At 39.6% G+C, this 19690-nt stretch overlaps 2 protein-coding genes across 23 annotated transcripts in view; both read left to right on the top strand.

Annotated features, from left to right (window-relative positions):
* Positions 1 to 5107, top strand: part of Task6 (TWIK-related acid-sensitive K[+] channel 6) — an 88173-nt gene extending 83066 nt beyond the window's left edge. For 4 of the 5 annotated variants that reach the window (XM_025304588.1, XM_025304586.1, XM_011137821.3 and 1 more), the window contains 6 exons: positions 645 to 776; positions 1344 to 1700; positions 2711 to 2866; positions 3382 to 3557; positions 3764 to 4093; positions 4569 to 5107. In XM_025304588.1, coding sequence (XP_025160373.1) covers positions 1574 to 1700; positions 2711 to 2866; positions 3382 to 3557; positions 3764 to 4093; positions 4569 to 4889 — 1110 coding nt within the window. In that variant the 5' untranslated portion in view covers positions 645 to 776; positions 1344 to 1573 and the 3' untranslated portion in view covers positions 4890 to 5107. Of the gene's footprint in view, positions 1 to 644; positions 777 to 1323; positions 1701 to 2710; positions 2867 to 3381; positions 3558 to 3763; positions 4094 to 4568 lie in introns of all 5 variants that reach the window. The other variant, XM_025304596.1, reaches the window with a different exon arrangement.
* Positions 5108 to 13913: 8806 nt separating this feature from the next.
* The window catches only part of LOC105181216 (zinc finger protein 2-like), a 64992-nt gene continuing 59215 nt past the window's right edge, over positions 13914 to 19690 (top strand). For 8 of the 18 annotated variants that reach the window (XM_025304667.1, XM_025304616.1, XM_025304621.1 and 5 more), the window contains exons 1-4: positions 13918 to 14159; positions 15095 to 15262; positions 15736 to 16078; positions 16183 to 16354. In XM_025304667.1, the coding sequence (XP_025160452.1) occupies positions 14028 to 14159; positions 15095 to 15262; positions 15736 to 16078; positions 16183 to 16354 (815 nt within the window). In that variant the 5' untranslated portion in view covers positions 13918 to 14027. Of the gene's footprint in view, positions 14160 to 15094; positions 15263 to 15735; positions 16079 to 16182; positions 16355 to 19690 lie in introns of all 18 variants that reach the window. The other 10 variants (XM_025304648.1, XM_025304645.1, XM_025304647.1 and 7 more) reach the window with 3 other exon arrangements.

A 19690-nucleotide genomic window follows, 5' to 3' on the forward strand; every position in this document is an offset into this window, starting at 1 on the left:
CGCGATGATGAGTAAATAATATAATGCAATATTGCGGATATAATATGTGCATTATTCATGCGACAGAGACCACCGAGAGAAAACCGAGAAGCGAATCGATGATGACGCGCACCCCGATTCGGCGATTGTCCGACAAGTTGCACCTTTCGTGACGCGCGATCGGAGACATTGTTTCTTTTTTCCGCGCCTCGCGAAACGGTGTCCATCGCGCGGACAGTGCCACGTTCAACTTGGCAATGAAATCGGTCAATAACGACGATTCGCCAGCGCGGTTTTCGTTCCGTGTTAAATATAGCGACTCGAGAAAACGTGCGAATCCCTCTGCACGGTATCCTTCTTTTTATTCGAGAACGAGCGCTCTGCAAATACAAAATCGATCCGTCTATTCCCGTGAATGGCGTCGCTGAATCACGCGGATCCTGCTACTATCGGCGTCAGCCGACACGAGAATACATATTATGTCTTCGGATGATCCTAAATGCGAAATAATATCCGACGAAACAAATTCCCCGTCCGGCGTCGTTTCGCGATGTACGTATCATCAGCCGGGCGAATAGTTCCGCCGCGAACGCGTCTCGTCACTCGACGAAATTTCATCCCTTTGATATTTTCTCCATCTTTCTTTTTGTCACACACACACACAGTCGGCTCCGAAAGCGTGGGGGTGCTAAGCCGAGGAATGGAGGGAACGTGGCAGTGGGAGCAGCGAAAGCACTGCCATATCATTCTGCTCAACTCTTTGTCGTACCTAAAGGAGAACCCGGAACAGACAGCAGGTGAGCCCTTCTAAATCAGCACATTTCTCGCACGCTCGATTCTCATCACGGAGATAGCACGATTTCGCTTCGCGCTCCTCGATAGGGCAGAAAGGAGCGATCTTAAAATAGGTCATCTCGCACAGTCGATTATACCTCGCGGTGTCTCGCACCTACGGTGTCTTAATTTCAAGCCGCGACGGAAAGATTCTGAAAATGTCCGCGGCAAGAAGTCCTCGCAGTCGTACGAGATCGATCTACTCCCCCTTTCCCCTTCCTCCCCCCTCCCCCCTCGATCATGCCTGTCCGATCTTTTTCCTCTTAAGTGACCCACATCTTTAAAAATAACCAGCCAAGAGTTCCGTCAGAACGGATCTGTCCATTTCGTCCATATCATTGGCTCCCTTTCGCGTGTCATAAAATCGATTGTACGCTCCTCTCGCTCGCTTCGCCGGAAGCTCGTTTTTCAAGCGATCCGATGATGATTCAGCCCGTGCATTCTAACGACCGAGCCTCGAGCCGACGATGCTCCTTCCTGCGCGCGCGTTAGCTTCAATCAGGCGTGTAGTGGATGTACGGAAGTTTCAGATGAACGGAAACGGCTGCACGACCGCTACGGCAAGGAAACCGACGTCCTGAAGACGAAGAGTCGCGTGCCAGGCCTGTAGCGCTCGGTAAGGAAGACAGGGAACCCCGGGGCACCGTCGAGCACAAGAAGAGGGGGTCGTCATGGGCCCGGCAAGCCAAATCGTACCCCACTGAGCGATGCAAGTAGTTAGGGCCGGGGCCCTGCTAGTGAGCATGTGGCTCACTAGAGAATGAAGAAGCAAAACGTCCGGACCCTATCATTAATCGTTTTCACGTTTACCTATCTCCTCGTCGGTGCTGCAATCTTCGACGTACTCGAGTCCGAGACGGAGAAATCACGCAAGGAAGCATTGGACGGTAGGTAGTCGGCGAGCGTCTACATACGCGTTGCAAAATGCTGCGATTGCAAAATTGGCGATCGCGCGGCGACCTTCGCGATGAACAATCGGATGATCGACGAGCAGCTTTATCATTAATTTGTATGAAATTTTATTCAAGTTATCCTCTGTACCTTGTGAAAAATACGGACGACGATGCTCAAGCACGATACCGTCGATGTTTCATACCTGAGTGTTGGCGCGTGTATTATTGTTACTTTTTATTTTCACCGTTTTCATTTCGAATCTGCAGAAAAAGATTAATATTTACGACGTGAGAACAATGTTTCGCGACATCTCTTGTACACCCGTGTTATGCCCGTCAGGAAAACCTTTTTGCTGCGACTCGCGTAGGTAACTCAGAGGGGCGCGGGTGGGAAACGTCTAGATAGCGTCGTATAATATAAACTGTAATCGCGCGCGAGAACAGTATTTGTGCGAGTCATATACGCATGACACAAGAAGTCACTACGTTATAAGCGAAGTAAAACGATCTTCGTACAACGTAACGACGGTAGTATCGTCTCGCTGATGGTCCGAAGCGCTTGATAAATATGTTCTCTCGCAGATCATATAAGTTCTGAAAGCTTGCTAGAAAGAGGGAGGGAGAGAGTCTCTCTCTCTCTCTCTCTCTCTCTCTCTCTCTCTCTCTTGTCTCGTATTTTTTTTTTTATAAAAACCAGCCTCGTCTTTTGTTCGTGGTTGAAAGCGACTCTGCGTGCCTGACATATAATAATTTCATTAAAAGTATCGAGTTATCGTCGTCCCTTCTCCAATCCGGGCACTTCCCGGCGGACGTGAAAGTATACTCCCTGAAAAGTTCAAAGGTCGTTAGTGATTTTATTTAGCTCCGAGTGATATTCACTTGTCCCTCACGCGCGAGATCGGCACCGGTAAACAGCCGTGCGCAGAACTGTGTCGAACACCCATGGCTTTTCCAGTCCGGAACCGGAGTTGTATAGCGTATCGCCGCGTTTGTTCTGTTCGCAGCCATTGAGAAAATGGTCATTCGAAAATATAATATAAGCGAGGACGACTTCAAGATCATGGAAACAGTGGTGCTGAAGACGGAACCTCATAAGGCTGGCCAACAGTGGAAGTTTGCCGGCGCGTTTTATTATGCCACAACGGTCCTCACTACGATAGGTGCGTACAATCCAATTACTTTCGGCGAATGTCGAGTTGCTTCTCTTGTTTATCGAATTGAAATTCTGCGCCTATATATATATATATATATACCGTAATTTTGCATCCGCAAAGTCGATTCGACGCGTCACGATTTCTCAGTCGGCTTATTCATTTCACGTAAAGAAAATATAATATTTAATATTTAATCATAATATTACCAGTAAATACATTACCAGTATCTTATTGATTACGATTAGAACAAACATTTTCGGCTAGCATTGAAAGCAAGTGTATAATTTTGATATTAAAATTGGCAATAACCCTGAAATCATTTCTTTTCGCTCAATGTATTGTTACGGAGAGCTCACGCTTCGTACGTGCGATATCTTGGCATTTTTTATGAGACATCAAATTGCGTATTCTTCATTTTACAATTCAGCTCGTATCCGTCGCTCTTGTCATACTCGGTCGTTCTCTACGATCCAGACCGAGGAGAAAAGTTGTTAATATTTGTCGCGTGTTATGTCTTCTAGGTTACGGACACTCGACGCCAAATACCATAAGCGGCAAACTGTTCACGATGTTCTATGCGATTGTCGGTATCCCATTAGGACTCGTAATGTTCCAGAGCATAGGAGAACGCTTGAATAAGTTCTCGTCCGTCGTAATACGGAATGTAAAGCGGCTTCTAAACTGCAAGGACGTCCAGGTAATAACAACTTAGACGAACCTTGTTGATTCGATACCTCGATGATTCGAATGGAGTTTACGAGAATGTACGGGACGAGAATGCCCGCATCAATATTTTAAGCCGAGCCCGAGCGCGAATCGTCCGATCAAAACGCTGACGAGACGCTTCGCGAATCGACGAATCGCGATCGTGAATTAATATGCCGATTCCATCACGTGTCGCAGGCCTCGGAGATTAATCTCATCTGCGTGGTAACGACTCTGTCGTGCTTGACCATTGCCGGCGGTGCTGCCGCGTTCTCCAGATACGAAGGGTGGACCTACTTCGATTCTATTTACTATTGTTTTATCACTCTGACGACCATCGGCTTCGGCGACATGGTCGCGCTACAGAGGGACAACGCACTGAACAAGAAGCCCGAGTACGTGATGTTCGCCTTAATATTCATCCTCTTCGGCTTGGCGATCGTCGCTGCTTCGTTGAATCTATTGGTCTTGAGATTCGTGACGATGAACACGGAGGACGAAAGACGAGACGAAGCCGAAGCGTTACAGGTGAGGAGAATCTTTGCTGTACTCTCTAAATTCCTTAAAGTGGAGACTTACTCGAGACTAAGAAAAATTTACTCAAAGCGACAATGAAGAGAGGTACTACTTCGGTACATTACAAAATATAAAATAGTCAAAATCATAAGAGAGCGAAATGTTTAACTCAAACTTGAAATGAAATCTTAATCCATACGAGAGAGAATTTTAGTTGATTAGTATATATATTTATTTATTCTCTGAGAAAGTGAAGTGAATTTTAAATTCGCTGTCCAATTTCAAATGGAAGTATTTACTCGACGATACAAAATGGAAAATTTAGTCTATACGAGTAAAAAATGACTCGCTCTTCGAGTAGAAATTCATTCGAAAAGATTTAGATATATTACACGCGCTTATTATTTATTCAAAATCCTGCTCAGCGAGTCGCATCTCTTTACACCTTTTGAATTCTAAATTCAGCGGTTCTTTTCACATTTTATAGGCGGCTCAAGGCGCGGTGCGCCTCGAGGGTGACGTGATAACGGCGAACGGCTCGATACTATCCGGTCAGATCGGCAATCAGGGCGACGCGATATCGTTGGATGACGAGACGTCCGTGTGCAGTTGTCGTTGCAACGGTTTCCAGAAGAAGCGGCGGAGACCGCGCTTCACGGTCCGTCGCTCGCCAGGCAAGATCTCGCACCTGCTGCAGATGCAACAGCTGTCGGCGCTGAATGTGCACGGCGACGACGAGTTGCGCCCGCCGCCGCTCACGCCTCTTCTGCAACTGCCGCCGCTGCATCAGCATCGCGCCAGTATCTGACGTTGCTCGGGCGCGAGGAGCCTGATGCTGGATCTAGATGAGGACGATCGGTATTACCATCACCAGCATCAACTGCAGCCGCGGCGGCTGTCCGTCTGAGAGAGCATCGTTTCTGCCTGCCCTGCAGCCGCCATTTCAACGAATTTTAATCGTCGTCGCGAGACGCTATCATCACCGCCACGAGTTCTCCTCTCTCTCTCTCTCTCTCTCTCTCTCTCTCTCTCTCTCTCTCTCTCTCTCTCTCTCTCTCTCTCTCTCTCTCTCTCTCTCTCTCTCTCTCTCTCTCTCTCTCTCTCTCTCTCTCTCTCTCTCTCACTTCATTCCTCTCTTACTTTCCCTTCTGCATGTCCACTTTCCTACGGTTCTTGTGGAACGAGAGCAAATTTTCGTATAGGCAATCGGAATTGGTTAGAGCGGATTGCCGGAGCTATGTTGAAGTTGAGACATTCAACGTCGAACAGGAGCTTCCGGGAGTAGCGACGGCGCCGAATGTTCTTCAACGGGTGCACGGACCCTTTCGTTCGCGAATACGCCGCCGTCGTTTGGATTTGTTTAATGTTCAGGATTACGAATGTTCAGGATCACGAATGATATTAGGGTACATTTGATCGTGATGATTTTTGCGCTGCCGCGCGGACGATTTGGATTGGACCGCCCGTCAATTGACACGAGAGATCTTCCGTTCTGGTACTACCTGTAAAAATGGCTGTGGCGTTCGTCGGTATCGCGAAGTGCGCGACATGCGACAAGATTCTGTACGCGTGTGATAATAACGACGTTGGATTGTATTCATAGACAGTAGCTAGGTCGTTTAATTCTTTGCGGCTGAAATTACTTTTTCGGAAAAGTAAGACGTAGGTGTTAAGGACACATTCGTGTCGGGATGTCCGTCGTAAGGAATTGAAGCACGGACTTGTCATACATTCCTCTTTTCGTTTGGGAACTTGTCTCAATGAAAACGTCATTGTATTTAGGAAGAACAGTGATTGCGCCAATCGTGAGGACAATTCTGACAACACGATCCTTATATTTGTTTCCTGATACCGTTTACAGAGCAGATTTTTTAGAGTGTAACGAAATGGAAATCGTGGAATCGCGTCGCGAACACTGTCAAACAGCGAGCCGACCTTCGAGAATCGAGCGTGTGTACCAAAGGATTGTACGATTATGCGACCAGCAAAGCTGAGAGATGCAAAAAATTGAAACGAGAAGGACGAAAAGAAGCGAATTCGAGGCGCGACTGTTCGAGTGAATGTGAACGAACGAGCGAACGAGCGAACGCGCGTGGGAGTACGAATATGCGAATCTGTGTGAAAGAACAGTGAGCGCGAAAGTGTGAGGGTACGATTGCGAGTGCTAAATTTACATCTACGTTCACGTTCTCACGCAGTAGAGAAGAGAGAGAGAGAGAGAGAGAGAGAGAGAGAGAGAGAGAGAGAGAGAGAGAGAGGAGAGGAGAGGAGAGGAGAGGGGGAGAGAGAGAAAGAGAGAGGAAAGTAGAAAGAGAAATATAAAGAGAGATAATATATAAATACATACCAAAGAAGAGATAAAAAGAGAATATACACAAAAAGACCGACACAGGACTTTTTCATTAAGAAAACACATTTTACAATTTGTATATAATATAAAGTATAGATATATTACGACACTTAGGTATACGACACGAGGCGTTCCGAGAGAGTCTTACGGATGTGTATAATACATATTTGTAAGATATGTCATATTACTATCATACGGGAGTTCACAGATATTTATATATATATATATATATGTATATATGTGTGTATATATATATATATATATATATATATGTATATGTATGTATGTATTCAAAATTTCGATTTTCCATTTATTATTATTTAATTACGCAGATCAGAAATTGTCGCAAAATGGCCACAGCTACATAGATCTCTAGACTCTAGCTGCCGTAGGTCTCTTGTACCAGAAGCGCTCGGCCGATGACAACACGATCTTACAGAAATAAGTTACGCGAGAAAAATATCGACGAATTCGTTCCCCCCGAATTGATCGTTTACAGTTTACCTACGAAGAGTCAATCCATCGAAGCACGAAGTACGTAATATATTCCGGTAGATGCGTTATCATAATATATAGGTGAACACGAGCGGAACAATTCTCTTGCCTTTTATCGAAAAGTAGAACCTATTCGAATATTTTTAAGACGTATACTGGATTGCACATTGTACGAGTAGTGTAAGTAGAAGGACGTTTCTTTATCCAGTCTCTACGAGAGGGGAATAACGTCGACGAATACGGCTGCTCTCGCCCGTAAGAACGTCTCGCTATCGGAATCGTGCGGATTTATGTGAATCGCCATCCAACTACGATGTGGTCGGTATATTAAATTAAAAGAGAGAAACAAAACCTATGTAAAACCTACGTAAATCAGACATCGACAGTTTCCAACACTTAAATCTATTGACGTTCACCATGACCAAGTGTAATTTATATAGGATTATTACGCATGCGATCGACAGATTTAAGGAAACCGCGATACGCGATTTGGTATTTCTCAACATTACGATTACCAATTAGCGCGACGAGATATCCGCGCACCGGACGCTCGTCGGAAATTTAAACGTTTAACATTTATTATCCCACGATAACGAGTGTGATTACAGACGAGGCAGACTGTATCTGCCGTACCATTTATTAGTTACGCCATTTCACTTATGAATACCTTATTCTACAAGGAAAGAAGAAAAAGACGATAAGAACCGTTAGAACTTACTCCCGTTCATTACCATTAATTATTAACTGCGAACAAAACAAAATGAATTAATTCTGTAATATATTATATAGATAGTATTAAATGACGATCGCGTGAAAGATCGTAAATAATTTTTATGAGACGCGAGGAGGAGACAACACACAAAAAAAAAGAAAAATCTAACAAGAACAGATTAAGCGAATAATTACACACGCGCATAATTAGTCATGCATCTTATATTAACTGATAGTTGATGTAACTTTTCATTTAATTCGCCTCCCTCCCCTCCCCTTCACCCATTTTTAAAGCATCATTTGGACTCGTTTACGCTAAATAACAGTAACGATCACAAAGCCTTCTCGGAATAACAAGTAGGTATTTTACAATTTTTGGAACGATCAGCGTTTCTCCCCATTTGTTCTTATAAATTCGTAGTTAATTATATCGAACTTTGCTAGTCTTCACGTAACGTTAATAAAATTTTGAATAATCGGATATACAATTTTTTTAATTCTCAGGTGAACAGACTATAGCGTCTTAAGATAATACAAGAATTATATACACTTTCATATAATATTTTGTATTTATTGTAACATTCGATAAAAAAGAAAATAATTGAGCTTGTATAATATTAAAGCTATAGAGTTAGCTGGACAAAAGACAAATTTCTCGACGATTACTTTCAATTCGATTATTAAATTAGATGACGCGAAACTGCTGATATTATCGTCAGGGTACAGAGTATTAACTTAATTTTAGGATGAAAAGAATGTGATTTGATTTGTGATATTCTGTATTTGCGTAATCGATAATGTCTATTATCTCTTAATAACCCGCAAGGTTACTTCTTTTGCTTGTGCTGTTAAAGATATCCGTTTAAAATTTGATGTCCGAAGGGACATTTCTCGTCAACAGTGCCATAATTTTTTTACGTATATTTCAATTGCCGTTATTTGTATTATTTTGATAAAAAGAAGGAAAAGAAAACAAAAGTACGAAGATGCTAATAAAAAAAATATTGAAAAATTGACAATTTTTATTGTAAGTTGAATGACTAATAATAGCAACATAGCAACATGGCGAATATCTCGTGGACTTATAGGATAGCACGTTGCTGTAACTTTCCTATTTTCACGAGAAGATTGATTCGAATCGATCGATCGCGCCGTGCTAAGAACGAAACTTGAATATATTATAATTTCACGCATTACACTGTAGTATATAAATGGCCATAAAACCGTGAAATATGAAGTTTCTATTGATAATAATTGTAAATTGTGAAAAGCGTGGCGCTGTTTGTCACGAGAGATTTTTTATTAATTGTATAATATTATATATTGTAATATATAAAGCAGTTCTGTCTAAGTACTCGAGGGACGGTTTGCTTCGTATCTAATTTGGCAATCTCCAACGCCGTTTAGCGACACGATAATCGGCATCGCGAACAAAATTCAAACAAACGACGAGTGTTCCACTAGATAGATTACTACCAGCGATGTAATTTTCGAAGATTCCCACTTGTAACATAAGCCCCATATAGAGGAGCTCGCACGTTTTATTCATCGATATTACGAATCACAGGTATCACACTTCGCGTGTAAAAAAAGGTAAAATGGTGATTGGAACGTTGTCGAAGTAGATCGAAACATACGCGACACTCCTTACGTATGAGAGACAATTGTACGATATAGAGTGAGACATACGCTTCGTTCGAATTGCTAGAGGATTACGTTCACTTCTCCAAAGCCTCTCCCACTTGATGTTTTTTGTCGTTCAGCTTCCTAAATGAATCTCATCGATACAGCGTATCAGCGTGAAGTGTATATTAGATATGCTAAAACTATCAACGATTTTACGACCAAATGCTAGAGATTAGTTAATCCCAACGTCGATGATATAAGAAATCATTTTAAGACTATAGTCTAGTTAATTAGAACGTGATAAGATAATGTCTGAAAGATTCTTGCATAATACTATACGTACTTTCTTCCATATAGCGCGGAAGGGTTGCCGAAATATTGCGAAGATATTTCATCACGATGTTGTAAAGTTGTACAAGTGCGTTCTGTGCTGTATGGATCGTTTCACGACCAATGTTCTTAGTTCTCAAAAGTGACTGAGCATAATCACAATCGCTCATACAATTGTGGCAGGAACAATTGCACAGACACACACACACACACACACACACATACACAAAATACAGTACAACACGACATAATACTACAGTACGCTATATTATACTGTATTATACATATACATTATATTATATACAGACATACACATACATACGTAAGACACCGTTTTGTTCCAAGCGAGTGCAAGAATGTTTACTTTGGACATGACACTTATTCGATCGGTTCTATTAGGTAGACTACGGTCTTTAGTTTAGAATTGGTTTGAAAATTTTTGAAACGATACATCAGCGGCCTTCCAAAAGTTTCAGGATATCTACAATTAAAAGGACGTCTCGTGCAAAAAAGAGCGCTAATAGAAATATATATACATATATATATATATATATAGAAAGAAAGCAAGAGAGAGAGAGAGAGAGAGAGAGAGAGAGAGAGAGAGAGAGAGAGAGAGAAAGAGAGAGAGAGAGAGAGAGAGAGAGAGAGAGAAAACAAACGCGTGAGAATATTGCGAACGTTATTGATTGTTTCGTTGGTCTAAACCGCGTGTAGCATTATGTAAAATATAATTCATAATTTTTCTTTTCCTTTTTTTATTTTCGAAATGTCACAACGATTCATTTTACCGATACGCGATTTGCATTTGTCAAATGTTTTCTGTCAAGACGTCTTTTGATATTAACACTATTTGGAGCTTTCGACTCGTTCTTTTAATTTAGGTTTCCGAATGATTCAGAGAGGAGCAACGGCACAGGCAAGTGTGCCGCACGCAAATCCAGCATGTGCTGTGTACACATGCAACGTGCATGTGCAAATGTGCACGCGCATATACTCAGCGGAACACATTCGCAAATTTAAAACAAAACAAAAAAAAAAGAATTTGAACTTCGCGCATTTTTAACTTTGTATTTAGTAGGTAACGGACACGAAAAGTCTGCTATTAATGTTACCTTAAAAACAAATATAAACAATAATACTTGTAATAGCTGTAAATTTACATTATGAAAAAAAAAAACCAAAGGGATATGGAATTAAAAGAAAAAAAAAAAGATTCAAACATTCACGCAATTTTGCTATTATTGTTATAGCGCGTAAAATGTAAGTGCATAGTTACGAATTTAACAAACTAATTAATCGATTAATTAATTAATTAATTAACTACACACAGAAAAGCATCGAAGTAAAACGCAGTTTTGTCGCGATCTTAATCAATTTATTAATCGGTGCAGTTCTTAAGCCGCGAAAAAATTGAGATGTTCGTGAAATGACTACGCGAGAGAAGCGCATTCGCGTGCATATTGTATCTTCCGAATTTAATAACATGGTTCGCGCGCTATCATTCCGTTTGCAGACGATTTCATTGGCCGCATGCCCCAATTAGAACGGATTCTAACAAAACTCTAACTCATCGTTTAAGAGACTGCATTTGGGAAATTTTGATTTTGGGCAAATTATTTAAAACGTAGGAGAATCGATCGCCTATTTCTTCCGCGTGAAAGTACGCTTTTGAGAATATAAAATATACGATTTCGTTTTCGCTGTTCTCCCTAATGGAACGGTAAAAGTATGATTTACGATACTTAATAGCAATATTGTAATACGCAAGCGACATTTACACGATGTTCCTCGACTAATTACAACTAATTACAACATTTCGATGAGAAAAAAAAAAGTAAAAGAGACAACCAAAAGAAAGGAGACTACATATCTCTTATTTTCGTGTATTATAAATAGCGTACCCTCCAAGGGCCTTCGAAAAAGCCATTCGTGTGATCGAGACGCAATTAACGTTCAAAGGTTTGGAGGAGAGTACGAACAAAACGAAGGCGAAAATTCAAGATAAGACGCGAGAGCGATCAGAATCGGTTCTCAAATTCCCTGCCTGCACACACCGCCATATGTAACGACTTTTAAGTGGATCGTAATTTGTAAATTACTATGGACTTCCTAATTATATGCTGATATATGATGATACATGTGCTCTGCCACAATAAAGCAGTTTTTTTTATCTAAAACATGTGCCGCGCAATATCTCCCTTTCCCGTGCGTCCAAAATCTAATAAATATTTTATCTCTTGCTTAGCGTGTAATTTTTTCTTAGATGCATTCATCTTATGGCAAAAATTCTTGATCACGTATGTATATATGACACCGACTAATATTTGAATGCTATTGATATTAATAATAAGCAAAAAGGAGATTATTTTTACTTGTTATAACTGTGTCTAGGCACATTATTTTCTATATATTTGTTATATAATTCTTTATTTGGCGGTCAAGTTAAACGTAATAATCTATAAATCATTGATGCAAAGGTTGAGACGTAAGACCAAAAAATATTCAAGAAATATCTCGCTCTAACGAAAAATAAATGCATCTGCGTTTTATCATCAAAATAAAATGCTGTGCAGCATATGAAGAGGCATATCAGAGGTCATTAATATCTTTCATAGTGACAGAGGTAAGGCCGACCTTATATGTTTTCATATGACCAGACGATAAACCATCGTATCACAATCGTCACAATCAAATGGACAGCAAACGACAGTGAGAATATTCTTTTTCCAAAGGATAAATCGTCCTGTCCATTGGCAGGTCGTCCATGTCGACTGTAGAACGTTCAATGCCAACGTTCAACAGTGACCTAACCATCGGTGTGAAAGAAGCTTAAATCTCTCGAATCATTGCCCGCAATGATAAAGGGATGTAACATTACGGCTCCTCTCTGCTGCCTGCAGGCGCTTTTTTGTTTTGCTAGAGATACAGTGCAGTATGATAACAAATCTCAATACTTCACTGTTCAAGGGCGAGTAAAGAGACGATCGCCGCGACATATCTTTTGAAATTCTTAGAGCAAACGTACTTATTGCGAATGAATACGTTACGCATTCATTGATTTAACCAGGATGCACTCACCTTTCGCCACTCGTCACCGCTGCTTGCTGATAGATGTTGCATGGTTCGATCATGCGTCGTTGAACATCCAACTAAAGTGGGAGTAATTGGGCATGAAAACTTCATAGCGTTCACCCGGACGACCTTTCTCAGTCACCTGCCCGATCAATCAATCGGCACGTCGGAAACTCAAAAGTGAAACTACGAGACCGCGCAGGCTTTCTCCTGCAAAATTACCGCATAATCGCGCACATGTTAAAGAATTATATCCGTAGTTTTACGATAATTTTACCAATTCGGCACGTCGTTCGCACGATGTGCCGAATATCGAAATTATTCGAATCTAGAGAGTCCCATTCTAGAGTGTCCCATAAGACACATGTAGAAATTGTATTTCGACTGCAAAATTGCAACGTGTTACGCACACGTGGCACGTAAAGTTTTCGCGCTATGCATCGAAATGTTGCGAAATTCCGTGTTCCTACCATGTAACAATACATGCGACATTACGTTATGTATGATTTGCGAAATTTCACCATTACCATGCAATATGGCCGACAGGTTATGCTCTATGTTCTACGGTTCGACAACAATCGAGGGAACATCGCTTCGGATTATCCGAAGTGGTCTCGAATATCAATATCATATTGTTTCTCGTCAGTTTTTCTCGTATGTACGTTCGTACAGTACTCGAAACGATTGAGAAGTTTCTAGTACCTCGTAAACGAGTAAAAATTCGACCTCGGTCCGGACTAAGGTGATGCCGTTCTCCCGCCATGATTCGAAGAGACCGGCATCGTGTATTTCGTCGCGTAGGGACGCTAAGGCCGGTTCTCAGAGGCAGACCCGTAATAATAGTTGTGAGAGAGAGAGAGAGAGAGAGAGAGAGAGAGAGAGAGAGAGAGAGAGAGAGAGAGAGAAGGAGAGCAAGAGAGGTAAAGAGAGTAGACAGAATATTGTAGTCGCGAAGGAACTTACATGCTCGCGTAAAGCCCGATTGCGCGATCGACATCGCGAATAGTTTCCATACATGGCTCGCCGGCAAGCCGGGTCTCGGCGTCCGATTTCGAGGGAAATCGGACCGCCCTGCATCGATTCGCGCAGCATATTTCAAGGAAAGAACCTTCGTAGCGTTCGGTACTGTCGTGTATGAAGGCGGTTGGCTTCGCTCGTGAGCTAATCGATACGGATACGGAGACTGCCGAAGTGTGCCGGGTACGCCCGAACGACGCGCCGAATACGGCCGAAGCGCGGCCGAACGCGTAGCGCGAGCGACGCGTAACGAACAACGCGCTGCCCTCTTCTGCTTCGGTCGAAACGGCGTTTGCGTCCACGGGCGCGGCTTTGCGTCTTCGAGCTGGCGTTTTACATAGTAAAATGTCCTCCGCCGATTGTTCGGATCTGTGTCGACTGTGTCTCGTGAAGGAGCGCGTTACCGTGCCGATTTTTGAAGGCGAGGGTGACGCACGGCGCATTTTTACGAAAATCAGCACCTGCCTGCCGGTGAAGGTAAGAAAGCCAACTACGCCATTCGTTTGACTATGGCGAACCGCCATCTTGTACGCCTTCTCGATCTTTCGCAGCAATGTACGCGGTCGCACGACTCATTGGCCTCTCGCTCAATTTATAAACCTTTATGTCTTTTTGAATCACGCTGTAGAGACAAGTGACGAAACACGCGCCTTGAACCCGCGCGATATTACGATGCTCATCGTTTCATATCCGTGTTGCGAGATCGCAGTCTCTATGCCTTTGTGACGCCACTAATTATTAAAGAATTTTTGCCGCGCTTTTTACACATAAATGTCGTTAACCAGAATCATACTTTGTTCCATTCTTCGTACTGAACTGTTAATGGTATGTTTATTGTTTCTTCGCGGTTTAACGCAGACTAAAGTATTATCGTCTCGCATCATCATTAATTAATCTTGCTCATCGATGTTTTCGACATCTTGTCGCCGACATTATCGTATCTATGCTCACGAGTCGAGCAACGTTAATTTTCCGTACTATTATGCAAAATAGATATATATTTTCACTTTTCATCGGTATATTTTTGTAGTTGCTAAAAATGCCTCTTTGCCTATGTTATCGTGCGATTAATATTGTCGTATCGCTTATATTTATTTACGTGTAAGTTATAATAATCGCTTATATTTATTTACGTGTAAGTTATAATGTAGATTGATGGAAATTATAACAATGCCATGTGGCTATTAGCTTTTAATCACCAATTTCCTGTATATAACTTAATGGCTATTTTTGCACACACCACTGATAAAGAAATAATCCTGTTTCAAAATTATCTTTTAATATTTTTAACAAAATATCTAATTTTTAATATATAAATTAAATATGTGCAGTAATTATGTTTTATTCATATACAGCATCCACACTTAAAATTATATAATAAAATTATGTAATTTTTTTTATTATGATTCTAGATCTCTAGGGAAGATAAATTACCTCAAAAGTTATGTGCCGATTGTGTGTACAAAGTAGAAACGTTCTTTGAATTCTGGCAAACTACAGCAGTTTCAGAAAAACGATTGCAAGCATGGCTAGCAGATGTAGAAAAACAGGACTATGCTGTTGCTACTGTTCTCAACCAGGTAATTATTATTATAGATAATTTATTTGTTTACTCATTGTTATAATTAATTTGTTATTAATTATTATAGTTTATTGCATATCAAACTCTGAAAAAAATATTCACCTTGTATAACTGTAGAGATTTTCTTATGTTTGATTCTTCATTTGTTCATGTTTACCTTAGCAATGATAATAACTAGTGATCTTAATATTTTACATGTTATACATTTGTAAGTTATTCTGAATATTTTTAAACTACCACATTATATATTTTTACATATTTCAATTTTTTGTATGTAGTATTTGGTATCAGTTACTGGCTACACTGTACAATGAATCATATACATACATCATGAATAACATATATATATATAATCTCAGAAGAGAAAGTAGTGAAAATATTAATCTAGTTTACATTACCTGAGTTTGTAACATATAATTTGGTAAGTGTAGAGATAAGTTATATTTTGTTTTTTCTTTTTTTTAATTTCAGAGCGGTATGAAAGGAGAACAGAGCAACGAGAACAGGTTAGATGGTTCAGGTATGATGCAGCAAGTAAGTGGGCATCAGAATAGTCTGAACATGGTTATGGACAATATGGGCATGTGTATGTCAATGATGATGCCCAATAACCAACAACAAATAACCTCAGTTCCTATGGACCCCAGTGGTAGCTCTGTACAAAGTATCCAAGTAGTAGCTGGATCAAGTACACATGAGCAAATTACGCATGACCAAATTATACAAAATCAAACGAATGCACCCACGCAACAAGAAGAGGAAGAAGAAAGTAGTGAAGACGAAGAAAACTCAGATGACGAATGTGATGGGGATGGTGTGTATCTACCATAATATATTTTAACTCAAGCATTTAATGCATGACTTGTTATTGTGGAACTTAAGTAGAAGAGAGAAAGTGAAATTTTTGAATTGTTTCAGGCCTACCTATAAAAGAAGAAAGTGAAGAGGATCCTAACAACAGTAGAACTATCGAGCCTACAACATTTGTAAATGTGTCTTTGGCGTGCGAAGATCCAGGCCCTTCTGGACTTCAACAGCAAAAAATGGCTGACATACAAGAGATGACAACGGCCGGAGATCCGAAAACTGGGTAAGTTTTCTGTTTTATTTTATTGTTTAAGGGCCAAAGGTGTCATTTGTTGTGGCGAACATAAACAATGACACGAAACATTGTGTTGACTTTATTGATTTATTTATTATCGTTGCTATATTATACTAAATTAATTTCTCATTTGATTGCTATCAAATAAAGTTACATGTATTTATTAACTTTGAAAATAATATCAATGATTTATGATAATATTTTAATTCTGTGTCAACAAAGTACACTTGAATATGTTATTTAACACGTTAAGCGCCGAACATTTTCGGTTCCGTGAAAAAACATTCTGGAATTGTAATATTTTTATCATCAGAGGATAATAAGTCAGATGAGTTATCATCACGTTGCATCAAAAATATCAAATATATCAAATATGCTCTAATAAAAATGATACAAAGTAATGATGGTTCTGATGCTATAAATGCACGATAAAACAATGTTTGTGCAGAATGACAGGATCTATTATAAATAAACCTCAAATATTCTGTTATGAATTGCAAACAAAAATGGAAGAGCATCTAAAGTTGGAAAATATTGTAAAAAATGCTATGAAGATAATGCAGCATGATTTGGAAGAAATATTGTTAGAAATTTAACTAAAAATATCACAAATTTTTGTGATAATTGTGATGAAAAACCACATCTCTGCCTAGAGTATTTTAATAAAATAGATTAAAATTATTTTTATTCTATATATATTGCATTATATATATATATATATATATATATATATATATATATATACAAAGTAATATGTAGATACATCTTCATAATTTTTAATTTTTAATATTGAGATATCTAATTAAATTTTGTATTGTCGGTCACCAGTGACGGACATGACGTTTAACGTGTTAAACAAGCTGATATGAAAAAAAATCTTTCGGGTATATAGTGGAAGTTATCGACAGCATTATGGCGTATCTATTTTTAAAGAAATCAATATCTTATATCTGAGAACATCGTACGTCATTTTAAAATGCTCATAATTGTACGTTATCATATTCTGTATCCGAAGTCAATAACTAAATATTAAAGTTGAAAGTTTTATTAGGCGTAAAGTGAAATAGTAAAAACAAACGTTGACAAAAAAGGAGTTATAAAATAGGTTTTGCTTCGATTGCAAATCGAGATGTTTAATATAGCGCGTTCAAGCGTCGATTATTATGAAAGCAAAGTGCATATAAACACAAGGTAAGTTTGAACACACCCCACAACCATCTTTGGCCCTGAGGTGTTTAGCAATTTATGGAAATATATGTTTTACATGATATCCGCATAATTTAAGTAATTTCGCAATTTTTTTACCTTAATCATACAATAATCATACAATTTCTGAGGTTGTAATGCAAATTGCTAAGCACCTAATCTTTATATGTGATAGCATGTATGTAGAGTACATTTCGACGAGATATAATTGTACTGTTTTCAATTTCCGATTTTAGAATTTTCCACAAATATTTAATGATACTTCCATATTATTTTCTTCGAAATGGACTCTGTGTTAAATATTACTTATATATGTGCAATGAAATGGATAGAGGGATTTCTCTGGATTTCTCTACATAATGCGTCATACATATAAGAAAACGAAAGGAAACGATCGAGTGTGCACACGTTGTCTTATTATTCCACAATCAACGATGTAGATGTGAAGTACCAGCTCGATCTCTCTATCCACACAGGAATCAAATGTTTACATGTTGTCGATATTAATATTCCCACGCTTACGTGATGGCACTAAATGCCGCACATGACCGATATTCGGCCGATCCAAAAATCACAGACGATAGATACTTCAATTGATGCAACGAATATATCTATTATTTCTCGTTTATATATTCGTGCTTTCCGATGCCTGCGCTTTACGATATCGCCAGGACTCTGTACTGTTATACTAGTGTTACGACGCTAATTTTAAGAATTACCGTTCAACTGACGTACGAATACGTATACCACGTGATTGTTAGTAAATTTCGCGCGTCCGGTATGATTATCGGACAATAAAGTAATATGCGCGCACGTGCGCGCACATTGGTGTATCATCGTAACGGTGAAGATACTCGGTTAAGAATTAATCTCGATGCTGAAGAAGATCAAGGAAATACGTATATTTCTCCACAACTCGAAGATTCTGCGAAAAACGAGCAAAAGTATCATCCGTTGAGAGACGGCTGAATCAAGAGGACTTTTTACATAAATATGAAGGCGAGTATTCCCTTTTTTTACGTACGTTCTATCTATATATATATAAATATAAATATTTATTTTATCTCAACTTACATAAACTATTTTTTATCATACATGCGACATATATATAAAAATACGCGCATTTTAGTGCTGATAATATTTTAGCACGGGAATTTGTATTATCTCCACGATAAACTCTCGAACAAATGTATCTTTTGGTGTCGAGCAGATACTTTTGCGTATCCCGACACAGCGCTGTTACGAGATAATAGTTTTTCTCATGCGCATTATTTGGTCGCACGTGTTATTTTGCGAGCTTCCATCTGAATGCAGAGAAGATCGTGCCACGTGTGACGCATATGGAGGGCAATTATGTACCTTTTTCTTTTTTTCGGTTTGGCGAACTATATTGACAGAACCAGGCTCGCACTGTAAAGTTGCGCCGATTTCGCATCCACGACGAAACTTTTTATAATTGTTAATTTTATTAAGTATTTTTTTATTTTTTGCGCCTTGAACTGGCTGCAATGTACATACCAAAGTATTTGGTGCAGTTTTCTTCTGGAACTGCATCGTATCATGTGATAGATGTTGATGTTTTTGGATGGGGAAAATCATGTTATTCAGCTCAATGTATATAGCTGACGTTTGACACATGAAAGCTGGACATTGCAAAGCACTTTTTGTGCTTTTGCCGCATCAGACTTTCGTGTGGTTTGTCACTTTTTGCTATAAAACGCTGAATAATATTTATGACTTTCCCCGTTTATCCTTTTACTTTCTTCGTTGCAGTTTTTAACTGCACATCTTTTATTTGCCTTTTGCGTGATGCACCCTGTGCAAATATATCTGTGACATACTTTAGGAGCACAGTTGATGTGTTAGATATGACATGAACACAAGAAAAAATCGTGCTTCGTTTTGCAATGTGGAAACAAGAAGAAGAGGCTGCATCGTAATGGGTTGTTTATAAAGGTGAGATTTTTTTTTTATAACTGACTTATAATTTGCGTTTTAACATATTCTATTTCAGTAAATAGAGTGGTTTTTTGAGTAAAAAAGTTTGCTTTCTCAAACTCTTTTGCCAAGTTTTATGGCTTGATCTTATGGCTATATCTTTACTTTTTCCCTCCTGCT

This window comes from Harpegnathos saltator, unplaced genomic scaffold, assembly GCF_003227715.2.
Source record: "Harpegnathos saltator strain DR-91 unplaced genomic scaffold, Hsal_v8.6 scaffold119, whole genome shotgun sequence".
Taxonomy (NCBI): Eukaryota; Metazoa; Arthropoda; class Insecta; order Hymenoptera; family Formicidae; genus Harpegnathos; species Harpegnathos saltator.